General features: G+C 40.0%; 1 protein-coding gene across 1 annotated transcript in view; it reads left to right on the top strand.

Annotated features, from left to right (window-relative positions):
• The window catches only part of LOC139145367 (perlucin-like protein), a 48,057-nt gene that overhangs the window by 4,151 nt on the left and 16,317 nt on the right, over positions 1–27,589 (top strand). The window contains exons 2-4 of the mRNA XM_070716491.1: positions 15,829–15,941; positions 16,733–16,885; positions 17,279–17,364. Coding sequence (XP_070572592.1) covers positions 15,857–15,941; positions 16,733–16,885; positions 17,279–17,364 — 324 coding nt within the window. The 5' untranslated portion in view covers positions 15,829–15,856. The remainder of the gene's footprint in view (positions 1–15,828; positions 15,942–16,732; positions 16,886–17,278; positions 17,365–27,589) is intronic.

Here is a 27,589-nt window from a genome sequence, read left to right as displayed (position 1 = left end):
TCAATGAAACTCCCACAATTCCTAAAACAAGATAACATTTATTATACCAGCGTGAATTATTATCACACTGTTCTTTCATTGTAGGCGGTAGGTCTGCTACCGCATCGCTATCCCCCCCCTCCCTCTCCATTGCTTTTAGTTTCTTCTCCTTGTTTTTCCTGTTCCATTCCGCTAATTTCTTGCCCGCAGCAACTCTCCCTGGATGCTTCGTCGGTAACGACACTTTCTCTATGTTGCGCTGTGTCGGAATCGTTTCCGTTTGCGGTGTGGGCTCCGTCGGCGGGGCTTCTGACGGAGTCGTTTGCTGAGTCGGCGAAGTTGAATCCATTTATTTCAGGTACTATATTAAACCCGATTTTTTTAAAATTTAAATGTTTACCCGTAATTAACCGGTGGAAATTAGAGCAATCAGGGGCCCCCACGTGTAAGCTATCCGTCCTGATAATCGTTTTATTTCACTGTTTAGAATAAAATCCTTTTTAAGATCAGTGGCATAGTTATCTCGATCATCGATTGGAACTACCTGACTGATTGCGCGGGCTCCTAGATCTATGAAACTTTGAGTGATGGTATCACTTATAAGAGAACTGTATTTCGCTTCATAGACTTTAAAGGCTCGTGTTATGAATTCATCTTTCCACGTTTCCACTTCTCTAACTGTAAACTCCTTACCAAAAATAACTTACTTTGACCACTTGCGATGACACAGAGTATTTTTTCACGTTTTGTCTCTATTATGGATTGAGCGTCAGAAGGCACCGAAGGCGCCGAAGCCCCTTCGGAATGCGCTGCCATATTTGCCGCTGCCGATGACTTTATTAAATTCTCCATTGTTTGCAGTATGTTATCTATTCTTAGTAAAAAATAAAAAATTCGTTTAAACCTGAATCCGAAATAAAGTATTAACATAGTCTGGAATGTTAGTACCCCTAACGTTCCGATAGGGATTCCAACAGGGATTCCGGGAAAATTCTCCTCCATTTAAATCTATATGTATATAGAAACACGAATAATGAGTACAGACTTATTCCCAGTTGCTTTTCAATTGAATAAGACGAGCATACCAACAGTACAGCATGCTGATATTCCTTCCAAACCGGACGGGGGAATAAAACCTATTCTCATGGACTTAGAAATATATGTAACGCCGACAGATAAATTTACTTTTCATCCACGGGATATATTTAAAGATAACGTAATCACTCATCGATCAGCGAAAGAAAGTAATGTCTGGCTGGGCGGTCCAAACATGAAATACTGGGACCAGCAATTAAATTTCGCTGTATGGTGCAGCACTACTGGTTGCGGTATATCATTCGCCCATCTCTTCGATAAGAAATTTCCACCACAAATACGATCATTCTGCCGTTTCCATGTTTACTTTACAGTACGTCGTATCCTTCATGAAATGGGCGTTGCACTTCCAGACGATACCCCCACCTTCAAAGCGGGCGACAATCCGTACAATCTCGTCCAATATGAACTTCTATGTACAGAATTTGGAAATATAAGCCCAACGAAGTCCGACTTTCGATATCGAAAAGGTCAAAATAAAGGTCTTGGTTATGGATATGAATATTACACTAATCGTGGCCCTTCGACAGCCAAAAGCGATATACAACGGTCGGGACTTTTTCCTCTCCGCCGACGGAGGCGTTTTCTATACACATACCATTTTTGGAAAGAAAAAACATGTACTGTCCGACAAAGAACGACCGCACTACTATTTCTTCCGAAATGATGGATCGGAGGGACAATATAATAGTTTCATCCCTCTGACAGGAGACTCCGGACTAACAAAGGCCGGTCTAGCTCGCCTCAACGAAAGCCTTGAAGCCTACGTATATTGCATACTCGGCGCACAAGCGAATATTCGCAGTACCATTGTGGGCGATACTGGCAGTGCAGAGCAAGTCCGAAAAGAATTCGGCGTTCTCCTCGAAGATGAAATTCGTAATACAGACAAAGTAATCAGTTATAGGCGATATCAAGACACAATAATGAATACTGGTGTCAAACTTGATATGGCAGTTTCGCCCAATTTACTTCTCTTGCCGTCTGAGATGGTCATTCTTTCGGGCCCAGCAATCTCAGGTTATAATAATGAATTGCAATACGCAACAGAATCTATGTCCTTCGGAGTGAATGGTGATATAAACACGGAAGTTCGAGAAAGTGCTGTACATGAGATGGAAGGAGGAGGGGAGGGGGGAGATCCTGTGAAGTGGCAGGACGAGCCCGGAGAGTCACCTCACAATGACACGACTCGGGGGCCTCCCCTCCCCTCCCAGAACGGGCAGCATCTGCAGACCCTATTCACGAATATGGTAAAATTGGTTTGTTATCTTTAGCAATATTCATTACTATTGTAGGTACTGGAATAAAGTCACTAAATATATAGATCCAGAGGAAATGTCAATATACGTAACCCCACCATTCAACATGATTATAACTGGACCGACATATTCTGGCAAAACAGAATTTATGTTGGACCTCCTCACCGGTCCGTACTTAAGGAAATTCGAATATGTGATATTCATTTGCCCAACATTCATGAATAATAAAGCGTATAATAGAAGATTCATTTTCACCGATGATAATGTGTTTATATTTCCAGTCGGACTCGATGCAGTGGATGATACATTACAACGTGCATAAAGAATGGGCTGGAACGAACACTTTAATAATCCTCGATGACTGCGCCTCGTCCAAAGATATGAAGAAGCGCAGTAACGTTTTAGTCCAACTTGGTTTCAGCGCAAGACATGACGGATTATCTGTCTGGGTTCTGACTCAACAATATACTAGTATTAGTAAACCATTTAGGGAAAACATACAGATGTTAGTACTATTTTACACACCGAACAAGATAGACAACAAAACTATTATAAAAGAATATGGAATGGAGGTGTCAGAACGGGAAGCCGTGGGCCTAATAAAGCAATTGAAAAGTAGGCCATTCAGTAAACTAGTATTTCGTTTACGGAATCCGTACGACATAAATTATTCGTATAATATAGCAATTATGGAAGCTGAAGGCTCTACCGATAGGAACACCAAAGGCGACACCCCCGAAGGCACTCTTAGAGAATATATTACAACCCGAAAACTGGTTTTGGAGGTGTACAAAAATTGTATGACGCACGCACGCTCCAGCGGGCTCCACGTTACTAAGAAAGAGGTACAGGAGTGGTTAAAAACTCAGCTTACTTATAATCTACATAAACCGGTACCTCGTTCTCGTGGGGGTGGTTCGGGCGGCCGGCGCGTTTTTGTAACATCGATAGACGCCCAGTGGGAAGCGGATCTCGTGGAATTCCCTCCCCCGTTCGCAAAAGAGAATCGTAACATTCGATACATGCTAACAGTAATCGATGTGCTAAGCAAATATGCATGGGCCAGGCCGATACAGTCAAAAACGGCTGATGATACGTTACAGGCACTACAAGATGTGATTAAGAAATCTGGGAGAAGGCCCGACAAACTTCAGACAGATGAGGGGCGGGAATTTACTAATCGAAAAATGCAGGGGTGGCTCCAGGAGGCGGGAATTCATTGGTTTCACACCTACAGTGACAAAAAAGCTAGCGTCGTTGAACGTTTTAATCGGACCCTCAAGACGATGATGTGGAAATACTTTACATATAAACAGACACGTTCCTGGCTTCCCATTCTACCACAACTTCTTGAGAATTACAACAACACCGTTCACGGAAGTATCAAAATGAAACCCAGGGACGTAACAGAGGAGAACGATTGGCAGGCATTTTATACACTATTCGGTCCTGAGTTGGCAGCCGGGGGAGTTGACCCTGAATTCAAGCCGGGAGAACGAGTCCGAATTACAAAATACAAGACCACTTTCAAGAAAGGATATTTACCAAATTGGACAGAGGAGATTTTCGTAGTTTCAAAAGTTGTGTACGCAGCTGGCTTGGGAACTCCACCAGTTTACAAAATAAAAGATCTGAATGGAGAGGAAATACTCGGCACTTTCTATTCCGATGAACTTCAGAGCGCCCTTTCGGAACGCGACGAGCTGTACAGAGTAGAACGAATTTTGAAGACGAAAAAAATTAGAGGAAAGAAATATTATCTGATAAAATGGAAAGGTTATCCAGAAAGTTTCAATAGTTGGGAGCCAGAGGAAAATGTTATTAGAACTTCGTAAGTTCCTGTGCTGGTACTTGTCAAGTACTACGTAAGTTCCTGTGTTGGTACTTACGAAGTACTAACGTAAGTATTTACGAAAGTTACTCAATAAGTACCATGGAGGAAGTCTTAATTTCTTGAAAGCCGAAAGTGTCAGTTTACCACCCCCTTCCACCCCCCACCTGGCCAAGTATTTATCATGTACTGTCGTAAGTAATGTTCACTTATTGCATCTTTTTCGGCCGTATGTGGATGAGGTGGTACCCCCTCAGTTCCTGAACATATTAAGTTTGCAAGATCTTCAAAACGACTGTGCATGTTACCACAGTCCGTTCTTTCGAGTCCCCCTTTTTCAGCTTTATCGATAAGTTCTGGTTGAAGTATAATGTACACAACTGACATAAGCCATAGACAAGTAACTTCAAAGTCCCCCCTTTTCATAATGTCAAGTGCTCGTAGGTCAAACGAAGCATTATAAGCACACACAGATTCACAAGCGTTAAGAAGTTTGTGTAGGTTCTTTAGTGACACTCGAGGTTGTTCTAGTTGTTCTTGACCAGGTGGGAAGTACGCTTTTTCAAGTTCCTCCTCCTTGAAACCGTCTATAAAAATCCCTGGCTGCCGCCGCTCCATGCAATTCCAAAGTCAAAAGCTTGTGGATATTCTACTGGCCCGACTGTCTCGGTATCAATTGTTGGATTAAGTATATTCTTGAGAACGAGGGGGGTAAGAGCGTCCGAATTACCAAACATGGAAGTCTGTAGTCGTGGCAAATTTCTAAGAAAGTCTGTTTGAACTTATTGTGAATCTCTTCTAGTTCTTCTACGGCAGCTATTTCATATTGTCTGGCTCGAGTCAACACATTCCGCCTGCAATAATCCCAAGGCATATCTTTGAATATGATAATGAAACTGGGTAAATGGTCAAATGCTCTAGAAACAATCTTTTTTTCTTCCGCTGCCACGCCCCGGATTCGAGAAAAAGTCAGATGTTGAATTATGGAAGAGTCACAAATAATGTAGTGTTCTGAAGGGGGGCCCCTCCCAGCCTGACATTGTAAACTAAGCGTATGTTCTATAAACTGGTTCTGAAAATCGGCAATCGAAACGTGGGTGACACGCCCATTATAAAAGTCGGCAATGTTGCTGGAAAAACTAGTGTCAAATTCTGGTACGTGATACGGATCCAAATTTATTGCATCGTAACTCTTACCACTTCCAGTTGGTCCATTTATGAATATGTATGACATTTTAGGATACTATATCATAGAAAAAATTTTTTTTAAATTATTTTTATTAAGATATATACGATAAGACAATGACAATCCTTTCTATTTCAACTGCAATAAAAATACTTGAAACCGGAGAAGAGAATATTCAAATCAGTGACGGCAAACTCATATTTGGTGAATCATTGGTAGATCCTTTCATATACGTAGACAGTGAGCTAGAAGTGGTTTTCCCCATCGGACCTAAGTACGGTTCTAGAGATCCTGCTACATGCGATGGGGTGTGTGTCCGTTGGCAACCGAGTCTTCAAAAGTTTACTGATTTAATAATATTCCGTACCCTAGGTGAAAGTTTCGATGCATCTACTGCTAAAAGTTATGCTCTAAGCCTGGCCGCTCACTCCAAGAATACTACTGGATTTTACAATCCATCTAAAGTGTATCAGAAGCGAGGGAGCGGGGCGCAGCCAGTTGCGTATTTTAAATTTCAGTTTAAAAGCGCTACATGTATTGATATGGTTCAAGAAATTGACTGCGGTTTTAAAACAGTGAGCCCATTGCCAGTCCGAGAAAATCCTGCTATTGTACCTCGTAATATCAGGAAAGGTAGTAAGATAGAATTCTTAGCATTTAAACCGCGCTTAAGTAAGCGTGCTCTTTCTTTCACTGTTGAGAGGTTATTTTGTGCTGCGCCTAATAAACCAGAAATTCAAGATGCGGAAGAAATAGTCGACTTAGAAAGATTAGGTGAGATATATAAACAAATAAATGCTGACAAAAATATTATAGTGGATTTTGATGACCTATCATAGAATAATTATTTTTCATTTTAAAAAATTTTTAGGATAGTATATATCATAAAGATGGCCAGTTACATACAGCATTCAAGGGAGCAGTTTTACAAAAAAAATTTCCTGAAGTCAAGCGAGTCAAGGATATCGGGGAGCTGGTGGATATTGAAGGTATGGTCAAAGGGGGAAAGATGTACTCTGTTTATACCGAAATGGAAGTCAAATTATCGGATCCGAAAACTGGTAATACACAACCGCGTACATTGTATGTTAAATTAAAAGATACATACACAAAAGATGAAGAGGGGCGGATGTGGGGCAACAATTAATAGATCGCTACGACCTTATGCTTGATACAATTGAAAATGTTGAGGGTTCTGGTCTCGTTCTCGAGGAGATACTTAATTTTGAAGTAATTCTAGTAGAAGTTTTACTCGGGGCTGGGGCTGGCGCAGTCCAACTTCCCGGATGGTTAAAAAATAAGCATTGTGTTAGCGATCTTATTCTACCGGTGGGGGCTGAGAACTGTTTTCAATACGCCATCGTAGCAAGTTTAAAGTTGACCGACCCCGAGTTTCGTGAAAAGAAATGTGGTCAGGTAAGGAGAAAATGGAATACGTACGCCCCATTTATGGCTGACTACTGTTGGGAAGGTATTCCCACGCCCACGCCCGCCGATATGACTGTATTCAGGCGCTTCGAGCAGCAAAATCCAGGGGTCAAACTTCAAGTATTTCAGATCTACGAAAATGATCCCACTCCCCCGTCCGACATAACTGTGTTATATAGTAGCGGAGCCCCTGTCGGAACGGATCAAATAGCAAATATCTTACTGATAATCGGTGAAGATGCGTCCCGAAGGTGCCACTATGTACCAATTACTGCGTTAAATCGCCTTCGTAATTCTCGTACTAATCGAAAGAATGAGCGCAGACAGAAGTGTATTTGTATGGTTTGTAAAAGAGGTTTTAAGTCAACAGAAGAATTAGAAATACATCAGGTGTACTGTGGAACAGACGACTCCCAGCCAGTTTTTCCTAAGGAAGTATGTCAATTTGAAGGACATCGGAAGAAGGTTCCTTCTCCCTACGTCGTCTATGCAGATACTGAGGCAATTATTGAGAAGGGGACCGGTCGACATATTCCAATTTGTCTTTCGTATGTTATGGTGGAACGGGGGTGGGGAGGATCGAATCCTTCGGAAGGGCGACCACCCACTGTTTATGGTAAAAGAACATTCACAGGTCTCTCCTGTGTTACAGACTTTCTGAAGGATATGAAAGAACGGGCCGAGTATTATTCGAAATCGTATTATTGGAAAATAATACCGATGAAAGATAGATCTAATTACCAGCGTGACGGATGTGATCCAGTCTGTATTGCATGTGGAGAGCCGGCAGGATACCGAGTAGTGAAGGAGGAGGCGACCTTCTATTGCGAGGGATGTCGCCCGTCGAGAACCATTCCTATCTACTTTCACAACCTCAAGGGATACGATGGTTCTTTTATTTTGAAAGAATTACATGAAATAGATGGAGGGGGACAAGAGCCAAATTTAATAGCTAAGACGGGTAATGGTGGAATTATGGGTCTCTCAAAAACATTTATTTTTAGTGGCTCAATTGTTGTCGATGGGAAGAGGGAGATAAAGAGACGTTTCTTTTCTATAAAGTTTATGGACAGTGCTCAGCTGATGATGGGGTCATTGGCGAAGTTGGCAAAAACTGTGCCGGAGCCCCACGGGTGGACGGCGGCGCCACTTTCGTACCCGGACATTCAAAGGGCGAAAGGTTTCTTCCCCTACGAATATTTAGACTCGGTTGACAGACTGGGAGAGAACCAGCTCCCGGAGAGGGGGGAATTTTATAGCGAATTGACGGAAGAGGGGATTTCAGAGTCCGATTACGAACATGCATTAAGAGTATGGGACGAAGTTGGATGTAAGACGATTCGTGATTATATGGAATTCTATTGTGAGACTGACGTTCTACTTCTTGCGAATATATTCGAAAATTTCCGTGACACATGTTTAGAAGCATACAAGTTAGATCCGGCCCATTACATGTCGGCGCCCGGCTTGACATGGGATGCTATGTTACTTTACACGGGTAATAAATTTGGGCTCATTCAGGATGCCGAGCAGATGAAATTCGTACAACGGGGAATTCGAGGTGGTATCAGCCAGTGTAATATTCATTATTTACAGACAAATCATCCTGCTTACGCTGGCGCGAATTACGATCCAGAGAAGCCGGTGACCGAAATAAAATATCTCGATGCAAACAATCTCTACGGCTGGGCAATGAGTCAACCAATGCCTACGGGCGGACTTCATTGGATGACGATGGAAGAGTGGGAGGAATGGGCCGCCGGCGGGGCCCGAGACGGCGGAGCTGGCGGAGCGTGGGGACCTGGTTCCACCTTTCCACCAAGTTTTCTAGAAGTAGACTTAGAATACCCAGCCGAATTACATGAAGAACACAGCGATTTGCCATTAGCGCCACATCACTATGAATTTCCGAGGCAGGGCGGTCGACTGATTACAAGTGTGATGGATAGAGAGAGATACGTCTTACACTACAAGTTGCTGGAATTCTATCTTCGGATGGGAATGAGATTGAAAAAGATTTATCGGGTGCTTGCTTTCGATGAAGCTCCATGTCTCGCGAAATATATTGACTTTAACACTAAAATGAGGGCAAAGGGGGGGACAGATTTCGAAAAGAATTTCTATAAGCTGATGAATAATGCAATGTTTGGTAAGACAATAGAAGATGTTCGAAAGTACAGAGACTTTAAATTTGTTTCGGACTGGAACGGTACGGATAGTGGACGTAAAAAGATTCAGAAGTATAATCCAAAGATGAAACATATAACTTTCATAACTTCCGAAGAGGATGGTGATTCCTGCGACAGTGCCCTACTGGAACTGAAAACGGATGAGCATAGATATGTAAAACCAGTTTTCATCGGCGCCGCAGTACTGGAACTTTCTAAGCTGCTATGTATGAGACGCATTACAATACTTTCGGGTCAAGTTCCTGGAATACGATTAGCCTACATGGATACTGACAGTTTTGTTTACAGTGTACCGATCCCGGATCCGGACGTAACTTTCAATGATATAGTCCGAGAAGATGTTGAAAAGAATGGTGAGAAGTCTATATATGATACTAGTGGGATGAGCTCCGCCCCCAACTTTCCGAAGATTAATAAAAAAGTGATAGGTAAATTTAAAGATGAGTTGAATGGTGAACCTATTCTTGATTTTGTCGGCATACGCTCGAAAGTGTATGCTTTTCGAACTCCAACTTCGGAGACGAAAAAAAATAAAGGGGTGAAAGATGTTTGTGTTAGAAAACATTTGAACTTTGAAGATTATAAAGATCTATTTGAAACTGGGAAGAAGCCGGAGCCGGCACAGTTTGTACAGTTTGTACGGAAAAAGGCTGGAGAAATCCGTAGTGAAAAGCGTAGTAAAATCATGATGGCGCCAAATGATATCAAACGTGTGCAGTTATACAATCTAGACACGGGCGAATGGCTGGCAGAAACATGGCCGATAGGACGGACGACGGGTCATGGTTTAAAATTGTAAAGACTTTAATCTACTATTTTCAACAGTGACCTGAGCATCACTGATAACATAAATGTGGGCAAATATATTATCATTGTGAGCGTCATCGCCACCCCACGAAGCATCTTTCTTCAGGATCTCAAGTTGAATTCCGTCCTTTGTGTTCATTACTTTTAAACCATTTCCATGAAACTCAATATCTTTAAAACTACGCAGATCGATAAACAGACAGAATTTATTCTTCAAATAATCGGCCTCATCTATATCAATTTCACACCAATCTTATCTTCAGCAAAATACCGTCGCACCTCTCGCCAAAATTGTCTTGGTATCATCTTCTGAGCGTACACTTTATTTGCAATGCCTTCGATTGATACAGACACAGATTCAATGGAGGGGTTAAAGAAAAGTTCACTGTTCATTTCTGTCTGATTCTGATTTTTAGTGAAGAGTATAGCGATACCTCTAATGCTACGTCGTGGTACATTTATATTTTCATTGATAACCGTGTCCGATTCTTTGAATGGGATTGTTCTAAAATAATGTATATGCTCGTAAAGGTAACTTTTCCACCGTTGTAATAACCAGCAGTTGACCTCGCGAGATCGAGGTCAGAAATTGTCTTGTATTCCATTGAATGTTTTTTAATTTATAATTGGTTGTAACAACCTGATTACTGACAAGTAATTGGGAGGCGGGTGCCAACGTAATTTCCCATTCGATATGACTCCCTAACGCTTTTGGATATGCAACTCCATGACCTGTTATTAGGGGATGAGTGAGACGAATAGCATATTTGTTTTATATGTATCGAAAAGTAACTTATCGCCCACGACGTTTTGATCTCCATCGGTCGAACCGCTTCTTAATTTTCTTAGATTTTCGTTCTGAATTCCGTACAGTGTCATGTTCGTTCTCTCCTTTTTATGTTTGAAGAGATCACGATAGCATTCAATAAAGTTATATTTACTCAAATCGGAAAGTGTCTGACCCTCAAATGTGAGTTTCATACGCTCCACCAAATTTTTTGCAACATTTTGTACTACTCGGTTATATTCATCTCCCGTTACTTCGAGATCAAAAACCAGGTCGAAAGTATCTGGAACTAAGAGTACTCCGCTTTCTAATTCGGACATCGTATGATAAGTGTCTGGCCTGGATCTGCCTCACTTGGATTATGAGCAATCACGTGATGAGTTCTTTCTGACTTTGTTCCATTCGGTATTCGGTTGGTGAAAGTCGGTGATAATGTTCTATCGTACCCCATTTTTCGTGTAATGTATATAGTAGAAGAAAAAAAAAAAAAAGAAAATAAATCACATCTTACATTTCACTTCGTGTATATAGTAACTTAGAAGGAAAAAATCACATCTTTACATAAATATTTCCGTCTGACTGAAAGATAAATCGATTGCCTGTGTCGCGAATCAATCGAAGGACCCAATATTCTTGGAGATGTTGGACTTCCATTTCATCATTGTCAATCTCCTGAAAGACGTTTATGAATTCTAGTCGCTTAAAGAAGTTAGTCTTTTGACATTCCTTCACGAAAGCTAATATGTTATGATAAAGATTATCATCTTTGAGTCGGACACCTGGATTTGCTCGAAGGATATGTCGATTTACCCGCCGAAGTTTGCACCATTCCAATTCGACAGAGAAACCAAACAGGTCTTTATTTTTAGAAAGAAACTTTGCAATATTCTTTTCACCAAACATGTTGATGCCGTAGGGGAGTGTGATATATTAATACATAATTTTATTTATAATGACTAATGTTAATCCAGTTAAAAATATCCATAGCTGTTCTCCGACAAATCCGACCACCGATCCTGCTGTTTTTAATAGAAAACTGACAAGGGAGCCGATTAAACCTGGTATTGCAGCAGCACTTTTTGCGGCCAAGGTTTTTAACCATTCACCAAATTGCTTTACAATTTCTTTCGCTTTTGTATATACTTTGGGCGGACCTGAACCTCCTGTGTTTGCTCCTGCTCCCCCTGCTCCTCCTCCTCTAGTCACAGCCAGGGCAATTGTTGATATTGTCATTCCAAGGGCAGTCAGTATTGCAGCGATTGTAATACCATTTCGTTTAAATAACTCTGTCAGCTTCAGCCTGAGTGACAATTCTGGATCGGAAATTACATCACGAAGAGACCTAGTCGTAGCTAGACTTTCACGTGCCTCACTGATCTTACCATGTTCGTATTCAATTCGATCAACAATTTTAGCTTCTCTTGTTATGAGTTCAGCTAGTAGTTTCTCGGCTTTTTCTTTTCCTTGGGTGCTCGTTTCAGGATCCTTTAACTGTTTTTCAGCTTCTTTTTTCTCTAGCGTTATTTTCTTTTTTTCATTGTTAAGCTCGCCACTGAGACGCATATTCGCAATCCTTAATTCATCATTAATAGCTTATATATTCGGGGTTTTCATTATTCCATTTTTCGATTTATTTTCGATAGTACGTATTTCATCGGCATTATCGCTAAAATTTTCTCGTAAATCTGTTATTCTATCTCTGAGTCGTCCAATGTCGTAGGGTTTGAGTTTATCGGCCGACCTTTTCAATAACATTTTTGCTTCATTATCAGTCAATTCTGATACAAAATCTGGATCTATTCCTAATATATCTTTTTTAAATTCTGCAGCTCCCTTACCTTTTATTGAGGAGGGCATTAAAGACTTCTTGCCTTTATTTGATGTCAGCCTGGCGTCTCGATAATACAGCTCTCCATCCCTAATACTAGTATTCGTATGCATTAATTCTCGTTTATGCGCATCAGTAATCCTATTACTATCTAAGTATTGGTTAGCCGTTATATCTGTAAGTTCTTCTCTCTGTCTATACAACGACTCACCTGCGGGTCTGTCGCTTGAGACGGCCTGGGAAGAATCGGCTTTTGCAAGGGTTTATCGTTGTTTATGAAGGATGTTTCAGCAGTAGCGTCATCATCATCATTTAAATTTGCATCAACGAAATCCTGGATTGGTATATCTTCTCCTCCTTCTGCCATATTGTATTTCTATATTACTACAATTATTTTTTATCATCCCTTACATATACAGTAAAAATGCACATCTCAGTTGTTGAAAGCGTTGAACAATTGGCTGATTACATAGAAAGAACAAGTGCTGCATATCGACGAAGTTACAAATTGATGGGTCGAATTGATATGGCTCTTAATATTACTAAGGGAATTCTTGTAAGTTCTGCTGTAATAGCAGCAATTCCGACAGTTCCGGTACTGTTAGCCTTAACTCCTATACCTGGCGTCGTTATTGATGTAATACAAGGAAAAACGGGTGTAGCAAAGAGACGAGAGAAATATAAACATTATTATGTTCAATATAAACAGCTGCTTACACAAATACAAGAAAAAGGTGCAACAACAGAGGCTCCGGGGTCAGAACTTATTCAGAACATATTTCATCAGGCGCTAGAAATACAAAAACAAGAAGGATTTAGTCCGCCGCTGGAGCGATATCTACGATATTATGGATTGAATGGATATGAAAGTTAGTTAACTTCAGCTAGACTCCGCGACCGGCCGGCCGGACTGACAACGGGGCTCCTTTATATAGGCTAGTTTGATGGTGATGACTCACACGGAATTTCCCGTACATGTATAAACATGCTCAGCAGGGAATTTCCCCGCTTAGTTCAGGACAATGCACTGCTGCGCGTGCGTGAGTTCGTATATAGGTCAGGGTCATACTTTAGTTACATGGATGGTTAATTTTTCCTTCACTTCATGTAGATAAATGAATAAAATGGGGTGTAAAATTCTTATTAATCATAGTTGACCACCTTTATTTTACTACTAGCGTGCAACCAAGAAACTAAACACCAGTCCTTCACGCTAAAATACGTACTTTTCATAAGATTAGTAAGATACCTGATTGAGTGTCTTTTGTTCAGAAACGACTTTGCTATTGTCAGGTCCGATGCCAATATAAGAATCAACTTATAAGGGTGACTTTAAGTGGGTGTCCATTCGTCGTCTGTAAACTTAGACATTTTGTAGAACTTCTGTTATAGAGGTCATTCACTTTGACGTTAACTTTGTTATATGCACGCTTGGAACATTTCGCCCCTACACTTGTTACCTTTAGCCTAGTGACCGAGAAGTCAAAAACTCATAAACAAAAGCATGGAATGAGAATGATATTGACGTAGCAGTATGAGGGGTTGTGAAGGCATAATCATGATAATGAGTTTACATTTTAATTGTTTACAAATTACCGTGTTATATTAGACGTAAGTTTACGGATACGGGCGAAAAACGGACAACACCTGGCAGTATGCATCCATATATTTAAGAAATGGTGTTATTTTTTAAAAGATTTGTCGCTCAATACTCTGTTTTTGAGCGGTTTTGACTGTAGTGTCACTCTAGGTGACTGTGTGCCACGCGCTGTGGGTTCGAACCCGATCGAAAACTTTTCTGTAACCCGGCGAGCTCTCGCTGGTCATTACCCGATTGGAGATCGGCGAGTGCTGTAATACTTCTTCTAACAAACTCTGGTCCACTTCTACGATTTTGGAATGTACATCCCTAGAGATACCTCGTGCATATTTGAATGTAAATGTTTGAGATTTCCTTTTCATTTATTTTAAGATGTTTTTCTTTGAAGCTAGCCATCGACTAGCTTTGAAAGTGACGTTTTTACTTTGTAGACATAAACATTTGTTCAAATCAGGATGTAATTCGTTGCATATATTAAGGTTTTAGGTCATCATATTTACTCAAAATTAGACTGCACATTCGCAAGAATGACATCATACTTTTTTCCAAATGATTTTGTAATTGCATATTAAGTATTTTGGCACCGTTTTTTATCATTTTTGATAAAAAACATATTTATCCTAAAAGTAAAAGAACTTGTCCAACTTTTATGCACAATTTTTGTATATGTTCTCGTTTTTTCGCTAAACTCCATCATTTCTATTTTTCAATATTCTGTATTTTTTATTCATGAGCATCAGAAAAAAATTGCCAATCATATTTCAGAAGAGTTTGTGTCCTCTACAGTGACTTTGTTTGCCGTATTTCTTATTTTTTTAGAGAAAACAAGAAAACTGATTCAAAAGTTTATTACGTTGGTGGACGAGTGCTGTTGTTCAAAAGTTTGGGTAAAAAGAGGCCGCTCCTACGTGGAAATGTTTTTTTAAATGATAACAGCTGTTTGCTGTGTGTCTCCAACGTTGTGTGTCGTAACTTAATTGTACATTCCAAAGGTTAGATTTGAGCATGCTTCGTATCAGTTTATACGAGACAGAATGAGAAAACAGCACCTGATTCGGCTGGTATGCTTCCTGTTGAAAACAAAGCTATCAGCAAAAATTTACAGCTATCAGCAGTGATTTTAAACACATTTGGGGTCATAGACTTGGCATAGATGTTGGAGGGAATGGTTTAAACTCGGAGGCATCGTTAGCTTGCACGGGTCCGTTACTTCGACTACTCTTGCCTATCGGCACACAATAGAGATACAAAATGAAGCTTAATGTGTCAGTATTCTTTCGGTAGCTCGATCTCAGTTGGACAACTGCATACATAAAGACTTGGTAAAACTTCGTTATTCTATAGTCTTAGAATACGCGCACGTCGGTATAGTTTGGTATATCTTGCCATGGATAATCTTGAAATGCATTGCATTGATTTTGTTCCGGGGAAAATAGAATATTAGACATCTTGTCTTTGTAATGCTAGTGGCAGTATGTAGTCAAACGTTTTCATGATGGTGATCGTTAGAATTAGCAATGTGTTTGATATTCAACAAACGAAAGTACAAGGGTGGATTATTTAAATATCTCATGCCCAGTGAGAGACAAACAGGAACAAGTACGGGCGTAGACATACTCTATATTTTGGATTGAGATTTTATATGAAACACAGAACATTAAATGTGTGAACCGCAAGATTTCTCTCGCGACTTAATTTTAAAAACATACGGCTATTATATTCGTGTTTATTACTTTCGTGACATCAAGCGCTTATACAAATGAATTTTCCTATCCACGGCTCTGATGTATTGGTCGATTAATTAGCTAGTTTATTCATTATTTATTTATATTTTAGATTAAAAGTCTTTGGTCTTTGGGATAAGATGGCAAAGAAATCCCCACCTTTCCATGCCTTGTTATTCGGTCTTCTGGTCATCTTTTGCGGAACCTATTGTGATGGCCGAATTGGTAAGTATTCTGTTAATTTTTGTAACGCTATCTGCCATGGCATACATGTGAATTGTGAACATCAAGAGCGGTGTTTTGCTGTTATTTGCATCAACAGGTCTATGTTTATAACTATTGTATTACGAATTTTGACCTAGTGTTGTCGGATTATCGATGGGTATGATTGCGATTATTTTGTATCTATATGGATATACCGTTGTCAGCTGTTGCACATCCTTGATAAATGCCGTTGGTCATAAGTGGGGATCTTAGCGAAAATGAAAGACGGAGTTTGTGAGAATGCCATGGCAACCTACAGTAAATGTGCGTGTAACAACTATGTTTGTGAAGAATCAAATCATTTGGCCTAATATTTCTATCATGGCTTGAAAATTGTTAAAAATAATCTATCTCTTGATGTGATTCCGGTATCTGCCCAAATTCATCGTTTCGATGTATTGGTCATTCCGTCTTTTTACCATCACAGGTCGCATAAATGGCATTGAGCAATGTTTTCTCCTTGACATTTGTCCTCTGGCATTCGTTTCTGTGATCATTTGAATGCTTACAAACACAAAGGCACAAATTAACCTTCTGAATTCATCTTTTTATTTAGTATTTTCATTTCAGCCAGAGTATATATTGGTATCTATTGTGCATATTGTTCATGATGTGGAACGTAAAACTTTCAATGAAGCTCAAAATTTATGTCAAAAGTTTTAATTTACAGACAACTGCAATGTATACAGAAACACGGGAGCATTTTCAGTTTATATATGGTGAATGTCTTTTATGTGTGTGGTTCATTACAGCCTGTGAGCCTGGTTGGAACTATTTCAAGGAGAAATGCTACCATTCCTACCAATTCCATCTGTACACATACTATGAAGCAAGGACTGTGTGTATTGCATTGGGTGGTACACTGGCCAAGATAAATAATCTTGAAGAAGACCTGTGGTTGAAAGGTGGGGCAATCTTGTACTTGGGTATGAATCGAGTTTGAATAGTAATTTAAATTGTGCCGGTTGGTGTGGGGTTAGAGAAAGTCATTTTTGTCTTAACGGATATAGTCAAATTTACTTCAAAGAGAACTGCTATACCAGAAAAAAGTTTGCATTGATATTAATCGGCATATCTCTATCCCGTTTCCTCTTACTAAGATTCGCTTTTAGACTAATGTTTACGTCGATTTGAATGTGATATCAAATTCATCCGTACACTTAATTTTACATATAATTGACAAAGTTTTATGTAAGCACTGGCATGCTGTCTAGACAGGTTCTAAAACTTCACGCCCCACCAAACTTACCCAGATCATTGATCGCACTTTGTGATAAATTCCCTCTCGTTAATATCAGGGTACACTGAAGGCAAGTTTCACTTGTGGCTCGGTGCTAACGATATCGAACAGGCGGGCGTTTGGAAGTGGGAAGATGGTTCCCCGGTAAGTATACACAGGCCCTATACATTCAATTCAGCACAAAGTTATGTTATACGGTTCCGCGAAAAATAAAACCCAACTCATATCCGATGACATCGAATGAGAAAAAAATACTTGGATTATATAGTAATCACATGAATATTCTCTATGCGTTTCGCTCGATAAAATTATCTTTGCACAGTGCAAAATTATTCACCCTATATGTGCTTATTTCACCTGGATTTCTTTCTTTCCAGAACACGATTGGAACCAATTTGGGATGATTGGATTTTCACATTTTTCAAATTTCTCAAAAGTGTTAGGTGCCGTATAGCTGAATGTTGCAATATAGCAAATTACTCATCAAAGCAAGGGTGTAATGTTAAAAAGAAAAGCAGATGAGATTACATTTGTAGATTAAATCGGCATTCTTTACCATCCAATTATCCCAAATTAGTTCGAATCGTGTTTCAGTGAGTCAAATGGCCCATAGCCCAGGCGATATGAACATGAATAAGAGAGTACTGACACGTGCAAAAACGAGTATCGCCTGAACAGTCAGGTGACACTAAATCCTGGCCCCTTATTGGTCAAAAGTGACAGGAGGCGCGGCATGTCTCAAGGATCAATTGCTTACATATTGGGGAGATCAGAGACTTGAACAACTGAAGTGAAATATTCACTTTGGAATAACAGAGCATGTCCACAGCCGAACATTACATAGCATAACTAAAAGTAAGATGTAATTTCTAAATTTATAGCAATAAAGCAGTAAAAAGAAAGTGAGGCACAGCTCAGAAACTCCAGGTTCCAATGAAACCAGTTTAAAATACTGAGCCAAGACAGATAGTCTAGCCACCAAAACAGTCCCTCTCTGGCTGATGGCTAGATTGAATTTCAATTCAGGTTTGTCAGAATCGATTCACGTCTCAAAAATAAAACCACAAAGTCTAAATAAAATTATACCACTCCAGGTCATGTGACCTATTGTTCTTGCCATCCATTTAACCCTGAAAACACGACTGACACCTATTGTTCTTATGCAAAATAAGTAATCAGTCATACTTTTATCCATATATAAATAAGTAATCACCACACTTTCATGAAAGAAAATCATTATCATATCAATAAAAGTGTAGTGATTACTTATTTAAATATGAAAAAAAGTATGACTGATTACTAATTTGCAAGAGAACAATAGGTCAAGTGGAGATTTCTAAAGCATTCACACACATTCAATAACAAAATGAAGACAGTTTGTTCAACTGATATGTTATAAAATCACATTTTATAATTCAATTTTAACTTTCTTTGGACCATGCTCAATGTAAGCAATATGATTTATTGATGAAGACTGTCTATCTTTAGATTCGGCGTCTTCTTAGGTTCGACCAATCTTGTCTGTTTTGTTACATTGTTTTGTCGTAACTTGAGAAACTGCTTTACTTACAGAATCCTCTGATTTAACACTAGATGGAGGTGGTAGTAATATATTCGACACATGCTTTTGTTGTGCAGTAGACATACATTTGAGGCGCGTAAACCGTCATCTGATCTGTGACCTGTTTGTTCTTTGATAAGCTGCTCATCGAATCCCTGATGGTACAGAGATGTTGCCGCATTCACCTGAAATTATCAAACACAAGACATATGTGACAAATATCATGGAAATAAGTACAGCTTTTTGTAACGTTTGTGGAAGTCGAAAGAAATTATGTGATACCGCCGCACGCACAACAAATTGTTTTGGTCAATGAATTTAATTTTATAACTTTACAGAATTCGTTTTGTGTATAAATATTTTAGTAAAAGAATAAATTACCTTGCCAGAATATCCAGTGTGCTGGCAGTCTGGCCAAGCCATCTTGCACATTTGCTTTGTGTAAAGACGTATATTTTCTGGCAGGAGAACTTGATTATCCCTTGGCAAGGGTCATCGATAGTACAATCCTGTCCGGTGTTATCTTCGCCAAGTACTTTTTTTGTAAGTTTAAGTACACATCGTGGATTTTATGCGCTCCGTAGTAGCGGCTGCTCTTATAGGGCAGTTTGCCCGTGTAAAATCCACTTTGATTGTTTTTACATGGCCGTCCATGGAACTCTAGGAAGTCTCTTGGGTCATCAGATCAGACAAGTTGACAAGGTCCATCTTGACCAGTCGAAAACACGAAAATGGTATTGAAAGCCTGATGCATCCACGAGGCAATCACATGCATCATATAGATTGAATTCCTTCTCGCTAGCCAATAGCCAACAAGATAGAGCGAGGCAAGCAATTTTATTTAACAATCAGACTAAAATAGTTTCCTTCTACACAGGTGCATTATACCACTCTGTAGCCCTTATTCAAATGCAGATTTGCAGTTGACCAGAGCCCTTATCCTACTTGTCTGGGATAGGTCATTCTCCCAAACTCGCATGCCAGGTACATAATGACCTCTGTGAACCTTTCGACGTACAATGGGTCACTCCATTCCATTGTGGGTGTTCAAATCAAAAGTAGACGATTTATTGACAGTAATTTTCATATTTTAGAGAAGATTGGCCTATTTTTCGTGGTATAAGTCGTTAATCGCACCTCGTAGGTGAGCTGTTGTAGTTGTAATCACCACACTTATGGTCAGGAACTTGTAAACATCACTCGGCCTTCGGCCTCGTGATGTTTACAAGTTCCTGACCATAATGTGGTGATTACAACTGTAACAGCACACCTACTCGTGCAATTAACTATACATATACACCCTATGCCATGCTATGTTTACAAGAATTTAAATTTCTGTTCGTTTGAGCGTAGCGAATTAGAACAGAAATGTTTTCTTATCGTTGACATGCAGTAGATTTTTCGTTCACACCTGTGATGCCTTGTATGCTAATGAGAGTATATAAAAGAGAGTGGATAGAAGATTGTCACATTCTCTCGGGCGTCTACACCGTACCTAGCTTGCTTCCCCTCAATTTTGTTCAGCCATGCAAAGTAGTTACGATAGTCATCTTCCTGGCATTTCACCAAATGGGGCGACTTCGCAGTACTCCCAGGATGAAGCCAGACCCCGCTCTCAGCCAGCGCAGCAGTCGCAATCTCTGGCAGACCTTCAAAACTCCTTAGCGCAGATAGTAAAGCAAAACTGTGAGCAACTTCGACTCCAAGTCCAACAAGACCTGAGTTCTTTCAAAGATGAAATGAGCGAGCAGCAAGATGACACACAGGACCGAATGGTCAAACGCATCAAGGCCGCAGATGAAAACTCGTTCAAGAAGAAGGGCAATGCTGAACAAGCCAAGTTCAACTCCAAATTGGCAGCCACGCTCGACAAGGCCAACACCAACCTTCAAAAGAACAAATTTCAACAGGTGGCCGCAGATCTTAAAGAAGGTATGGAAATACTTGAACATCGCCAGAAACTCATAAAAATGGCTGACTGTTCAGAATTTGGTTGGGCGGTGGTACAAGAGTACGAGGCGGACGAACTAGCTTCTGATAGTGGTGACGAAAGAAAAATCCGGAGAGCTGAATACCACGCTTTAAGGAGACGAATAAACTACCGGCGTGTTCGGCGTAACAAAAACTTTGGTCAAAGCCCAGACGACGGCAGGCAAGGAGACTCCAAAGCAGTTTTGTGTCTGGACGTCGCACACCAGGCCCCAATGACGTTTGTTTCTCATGTGGAAAACAAGGCCACTGGAGGCAGCAATGCAAACAACTCAACAGTAAATAATAAAGATAAGTATGTCGATATTTATAAGTCATTTGACGTACAAATTTATCAGATTTGTCAACGCAACATAGTGGACGAGACAGTTTTTCAATTGAAGGCAATAAGACTGTAGTATCGAATAGAGCAGTTGCTAGTCAAAGCACTGGTTTTCCCGATAGTTTTATTTCGGTCAGAGGCAGGCTTGCTAAACATTTACATTTTTGGCAGTCTATAGGTGCGCCACAAGATGTTCTTGATGTTATAACTGAAGGGTATAGAATTCCATTTGTCACCACGCCGTCTGCGAAGTCGTTTCAGAATAACCGTTCAGCCCGCATTAAAGCAGGTTTCGTAGAAAGCGAAATTTTGTCATTGCTAAGTAAAGGTTGCATTTCTCGGACTACTTGTCCTCTAGTTGTCAGTCCTTTGTCAGTAGCGACACAGAAGTCTGGGAAAATGCGTCTTATCCTAGATTTGAGATATGTGAACATGCATGTTTGGAAAGAATCTTTCAAAATGGAGGATTTGCGTACTGCCTTGTTATTCTTACAGAAAGATTCGTACATGTTTTCTTTTGACCTTAAATCTGGCTACCATCACATTGATATTTTCCCGGAACATAGAAAGTTTTTGTGTTTTGCTTGGCCGTTCGAAGGAGTGTTGCATTATTTTTGTTTCAATGTGCTGCCATTTGGCTTAACGTCTGCTCCACGTATCTTTACTAAAGTAGTCATGACCTCTGGTAACAAAATGGAGGGCAGAGGGCATACCCATGGTTTATTTGGACGATGGTTTAGGCAGTTAAGTTTCTCAAGAAAGTTGTCTGTATGCCAGTTATTCAGTGAAAGTGATATATTCGCGGCAGGTTTTGTGCCAAATGAAGAAAAATCCGTTTGGACACCACGTCAACATCTTACTTGGCTTGGCATGGATATAGATTTAATTAAAGGCATAATTTCAGCCCCGACATCTAAATTACATGGTATTCAGTCAGGAATTTCAGCTCTTCTTAACGCACGGACTGTTACAGCTAGGCAATTATCGGTAGAAATAGGGAAAATCATTGCCATTTCTCCAGCTTTTGGTTCTGTGACTCGGTTAAGGACTAGATTGTCATATGATTTCATTGCAAAGAAGTCTGGCTGGGACGTTCAAATGTCTTTTCCGACTGAAGTAGTAAAAGAATTGAGATTTTGGCTTCAAGATTTGTCAACGTTGAATGGCATGCCAATTAAACAAAATTTCGTTTTTAGCGAAATAGTTTACACGGATGCCAGTGACAAAGCAGCTGGCGGTTATATTGCGTCAATTGACGGTCAGATTTCTCATGTAATGTGGTCGCAGGATGAAGCGGAGAGAAGTTCCACTTGGCGGGAACTAGCAGCATTTCTATACACATTACGCTCCTTTGTTGGCCATTTGGCGGGGAAAAGAGTTAAATGGGTCACGGACAACCAAGCCTGCTGTTCTATTGTTAAGGCTGGGGGTTCTCGTTTGCATTTGCATGACCTGGCTCTCAGTATTGATGACATTTGTCGACAACATAGTATTTGCATTTTTCCACAGTGGGTTCCTAGAAGCAAAAACGAAAAGGCAGATGCAATAAGCAGAATTGTAGACTTGGATGATTGGTCTGTCGCACCTGAAGTTTTTCATCTACTAGAGAATAGATGGGGACCTCATTCAATTGACCGTTTTGCCTCGTATTATAATGCTAAACTGCCAAGATTTAATTCACGTTACTGGAACCCAGGCTCAGAAAACATTGACGCTTTTTCGGTCTCATGGGCGCAGGAAAATAATTGGCTTGTACCGCCCATCAGCTTGGTCGCACGTACTATTTTGCATTTGCGGGATAGTAGAGGCTTTGGCACCCTCATAGCCATATTGGAAATCAGCCCCGTTTTGGCCATTGGTTAACAACGTCAACCGTAACTTCATTGACGCTGTCAAAGACTTCATAATTTTTTGCAGGGAAGTAGTAAAGTTTTATTGGGGTTTGGGACAAATAAGAATTTTACACCCCATTTTATTCATTTATCTAAAGGGAGCGAAGGAAAAATTTAACCATCCATGTAACTAAAGTATGACCCTGACCTATATACGAACTCACGCGCAGCAGTGCATTGTCCTGAACTCAGCGGGGAAATTCCCTGCTGAGACTTGCGCAATACACTAGCTATGACTCACCCCCACTGAGCAAAACGGAACGACATTCTATTCTCTCTCTCATTTGTTAGATAGATTCTGACTGAGCCGTACCGGAGCCGGTCTGCTCTTCAACCCGTACCGGAACAGTTCCGAAAGTGCGGGTCTGTGAATTTTATCTGCTGGCTGGTCCCTTTTCACTATGTTGGAGTCGTCGGAACGAGCGGAACCATAGGGATGTTGCGCAATATCCCTATCGGAACACTGTTGTGCAATACCCCTATCGGTACGTTTTCAGGCAGGAACTTTCCAGCAGGGAATTTCGCAATACCGCTTTCGCAATACCGGGCTTCGAATGTTGCTTAGTAACTTGTGATGTCATGTTCAATGTCTGTCATTCTACAGTTTTCAGAAAATCGTTCCGATAGGTTTCTGTGGAATTTTTTCTGAACGACTCTAGTTAACTTGTTCACCCGATAGATAAAATTTTAGTAATTTCCTCTGAACTTAAAATATGTCGGAAGACCATTACTTCAAACAAAATGAGTCGTTTCAGATGAATGGTACTGATATCTAAAGTGTTCACTCTTTTATCTCTACGTACAAATGTAGTTCCTAAGTCGTTCTCTATTCTATTCCCACAACAAAACATTCAATACTCATTTCCCCTCCCGATCTTTATCAATACTTATAATAATATCACAAGTTGTTCTGTTATCTGTTTTCATAGCATAATATCCAACCAAATCGTCAAACTCGTCTCCGTAGCTAACTTTACACATCTAATGAGAACTGTACCATGTTGAAGTATTTTCATATTATCAGTCATCTGTTGATTTACAGTCTGTAAAGTGAGAACAGCTGCCTCATCACCGACACTTTTAAGACCCAGTTTCTTTAAAGTTGTGTCCCAAAATAATCTAACTGGAACTCCGCTAGCTGTATACGAGCAATAATTCTCCCCCTCGTTTATCCACCTTCTTAGTGTATTATCTGCCTTCATTATTGTATTAAGAGGACTAATTTTAAGGTGAATCGGTATACCAAGAAGTGCAATGTATGGATTCGTAGGAGTAAGCCAACTACGAAAATCTAGCAACTTGTATTTGTTTACATTGCTATCAAAATAAATCACATTCGGAGTTCCTGGTGGTTCAGCAACACCTCCTGCAATTTCACTATCCAATATATCTAAGATGTTACGCGGCACATTATAAGGCATGAATTTCTGACTATCCCCATCCCATGTCAGAGCAAAAGGAGTAGAATCATTCGAAGCCTTTGTGGCGTCAATTACAGTTTCATCAATGTCTTTAAGTCGGAAAATTCTACAGCATGCTCGTGGGATTGCACCGCGGCATTGGCTAAAACGAAATATTTTTCGCGGTCTTTATAACGAAGGACGTAATCCTTATTATGATTAGCAGCCATCTTAGTATTATTGTAACTTTAACATCACTCAGATCTTCAAGCTCAAGATTTTGCATACGAATTGTACCTAGACCGAAGCCACTTGGATCAGACATACTCCGTAGGGACCTATATACAGTGAAAATTAAAATAATACCTTGTAATATACACAATCATGGCTTCAGCTATAGGAATGACAGTTCTCGGTGCTGTATTAAATGCAACGGCATTCACAGGAGGAAATATTATCGGACAAAAGCTTTCTGGTAATGGTGATGCTCTTATTGAAGAGAAGTCCGACATGATAAAGCATTAGAAAAATTTGAACATGATCGCAACGTCTGGTCAGAAAAAGATTACTACAGGCTGACTGGGAAAGAGAAAATCAAGCAAAGGATGCACATGCTGCGGGCAGAATTAAGAGATACAGATGCAGAAATCCTGGAAGAAGCAGAAGCGGTGCAAAGTCGTTCCGAAGAGGCAGTTCAATTCTCAGATTATTATCAACCCAGTCCTGAGCAAAAGAAATATGAAATGATATATATTGCTGGAGGATTGGTCGTGGGATGGTTTATCTTCCTATAGGGTTACACCGGCCCCGCTTCTGGACTACAATAATTCAATACAAAAGCTAATTGGCCAGTTATTGAAATCGATCATGTTTCCATCCTGATCCGTTATCCAGATACGAATTGAATTCATGTAATCTCCCCCTTTTCTCAATGGCATAGAAATTGCTCCGTTTTTAAAATCGTAAGTAACCTTTTCACTTATTTCTCTCGTATCCCGGATGGGAAGTATTTGTAAACAGTCCGATACTTTCCCCTGTATGTATTCACCCGAACCAAATGAAACATAATTTCCAGTAACATCAACGACATCTGAATGAACTATGTATTTAGTGACTGTTAAGAAATCCACTTTCTTCGGACTCATAGTACTTTTATAACTGGGTTGTTCTCAGGTTTATCTGAAAAGCCGACGACGTTGGCGAAGCTACCTGTGGCATTGAAATAGACTTTAATATCTTTAGCCAAAGTTAGATAAACATGGTTTGTCGGCAGATGTTTTTCAAAATTAATTTTTTGCTTCAACCCGATTGCTTTGTTTAACGTATCGATATTGTAGTTACCTGGACGTATTGATTTAGTCTTCTTTGGTTGGTCACCTTCTTGATATTTTAGTACATTATTTGTCGATGTTATGTTATGCCATGAATTATATAGTCCACACTCTAGCAGTCTTATCTTCGTAAACTGTGTCGTGTCAATACAAGGGTAAAAATTAACAGTAACAGGTTCACCTGTTTGGCTTTCAATCCAAATGATCATTGTTGTACGTCGTATGTATATATTACTAAGTATAATTTTTTGATGAATAATATTCCGAAGGTGCCCATTACAAAGTATAAGGTTCTGCAGGAATAATATTCTTCTGTTCAAGGAGATCTTTAGTCGCAACCGCCGCAGCAGTCGCACCGCCTAATTTTGCCAAGCGAGTCAAATTTGGACGACTTGGATCGCCCATATCCATCTTCAAAAATTTGCTGGAGATCATAAGATATCCCATCGCAAGTCCTGCGATTACAATACCATCGTACATTGTGTTTACAACTGTTTTAATATCCATGATTGCTGACTAGTATATAAAATAAAAAATAAAAAATAAAATATGGGGAGTTAATCCATCTCATACAATGTAGAGGAGCTGGGTCCCCCCTCCCCCTCCCCTCCCCTCGGAACTGTTCTGGAGGGAGCTGCTACGGGCTCTGTTTTTTTCGCTTTCTGAAGCGGTTCATCTTTCCGAACGGGACAATTATGTCGAGCACGTCCCCAATATAGCCCTAATGCAGTCAATGAAACTCCCACAATTCCTAAAACAAGATAACATTTATTATACCATTTATTATCACACTGTTCTTTCATTGTAGGCGATAGGTCTATACAGTTTGCTTCAGTCGCTACCGCATCGCTCCCCTCCTCCCCCTTCATTATTTGGCGTTTCTTCTCCTTGTTTTTCCTGTTCCATTCCGCTAATTTCTTGCCTGCAGCAACTCTCCCTGGATGCTTCGTCGGTAACGAAATTTTCTCTATGTTGCGCTGTGGCGTAGGGAAGGTCGTCGTTTCCGTTTGCGGTGTGGGCTCCGTCGTCGTTTCCGTTTGCTGAGTAGGAACCGTTTGCGAAGTTGAATCCATTTATTTCAGGTACTATATTAAGCCCGATTTTTTTAAAATTTAAATGTTTACCCGTAATTAAACCGGTGGAAACTAGAGCAAGTATGGGCCCCCACGTGTACGCTATCCGTCCTGATAATCGTTTTATTTCACTGTTTAGAATAAAATCCTTTTTAAGATCAGTGGCATAGTTATCTCGATCATCGATTGGAACTACCTGACTTATTGCACGGGCTCCTAGATCTATGAAACTTTGAGTGATGTTATCACTTATAAGAGAACTGTATTTCGCTTCATAGACTTTAAAGGCTCGTGTTATGAATTCATCTTTCCACGTTTCCACTTCTCTAACTGTAATCTCCTTACCAAAAATAACTTGCTTTGACCACTTGCGATGACACAGAGTATTTTTTCACGTTTCGTCTCTATTATGGATCGATTATTGTCCGACGCTGCGGTTGGCCCTTCGGAATGCGCTGTCGTATTTGCCGCTGCCGATGACTTTATTAAATTCTCCATTGTTTGCAGTATGTTATCTATTCTTAGTAAAAAAATAAAATTCGTTTAAACCTGAATCCGAAATATAATATTAACATGGTCTGGAATGTTAGTACGATTCCGAAGTATGGAAAATTCTCCTCCATTAAAATCTATCTGTATATAGAAACACGAATCATGAGTACAGACTTATTCCCAGTTGCTCTTTCAATTGAATAAGACGAGCATACCGACAGTACAGCATGCTGATATTCTTCCAAACCGGATGGAGGAATAAAACCTATTCTCATGGACTTAGAAATATATGTAACGCCGACAGAAAAA

Source organism: Ptychodera flava, chromosome 1, assembly GCF_041260155.1.
Source record: "Ptychodera flava strain L36383 chromosome 1, AS_Pfla_20210202, whole genome shotgun sequence".
Classification (NCBI taxonomy): domain Eukaryota; kingdom Metazoa; phylum Hemichordata; class Enteropneusta; family Ptychoderidae; genus Ptychodera; species Ptychodera flava.
Note: the sequence above shows the minus strand (reverse complement) of the source record. Positions and strands in the feature narration are given on the sequence as shown.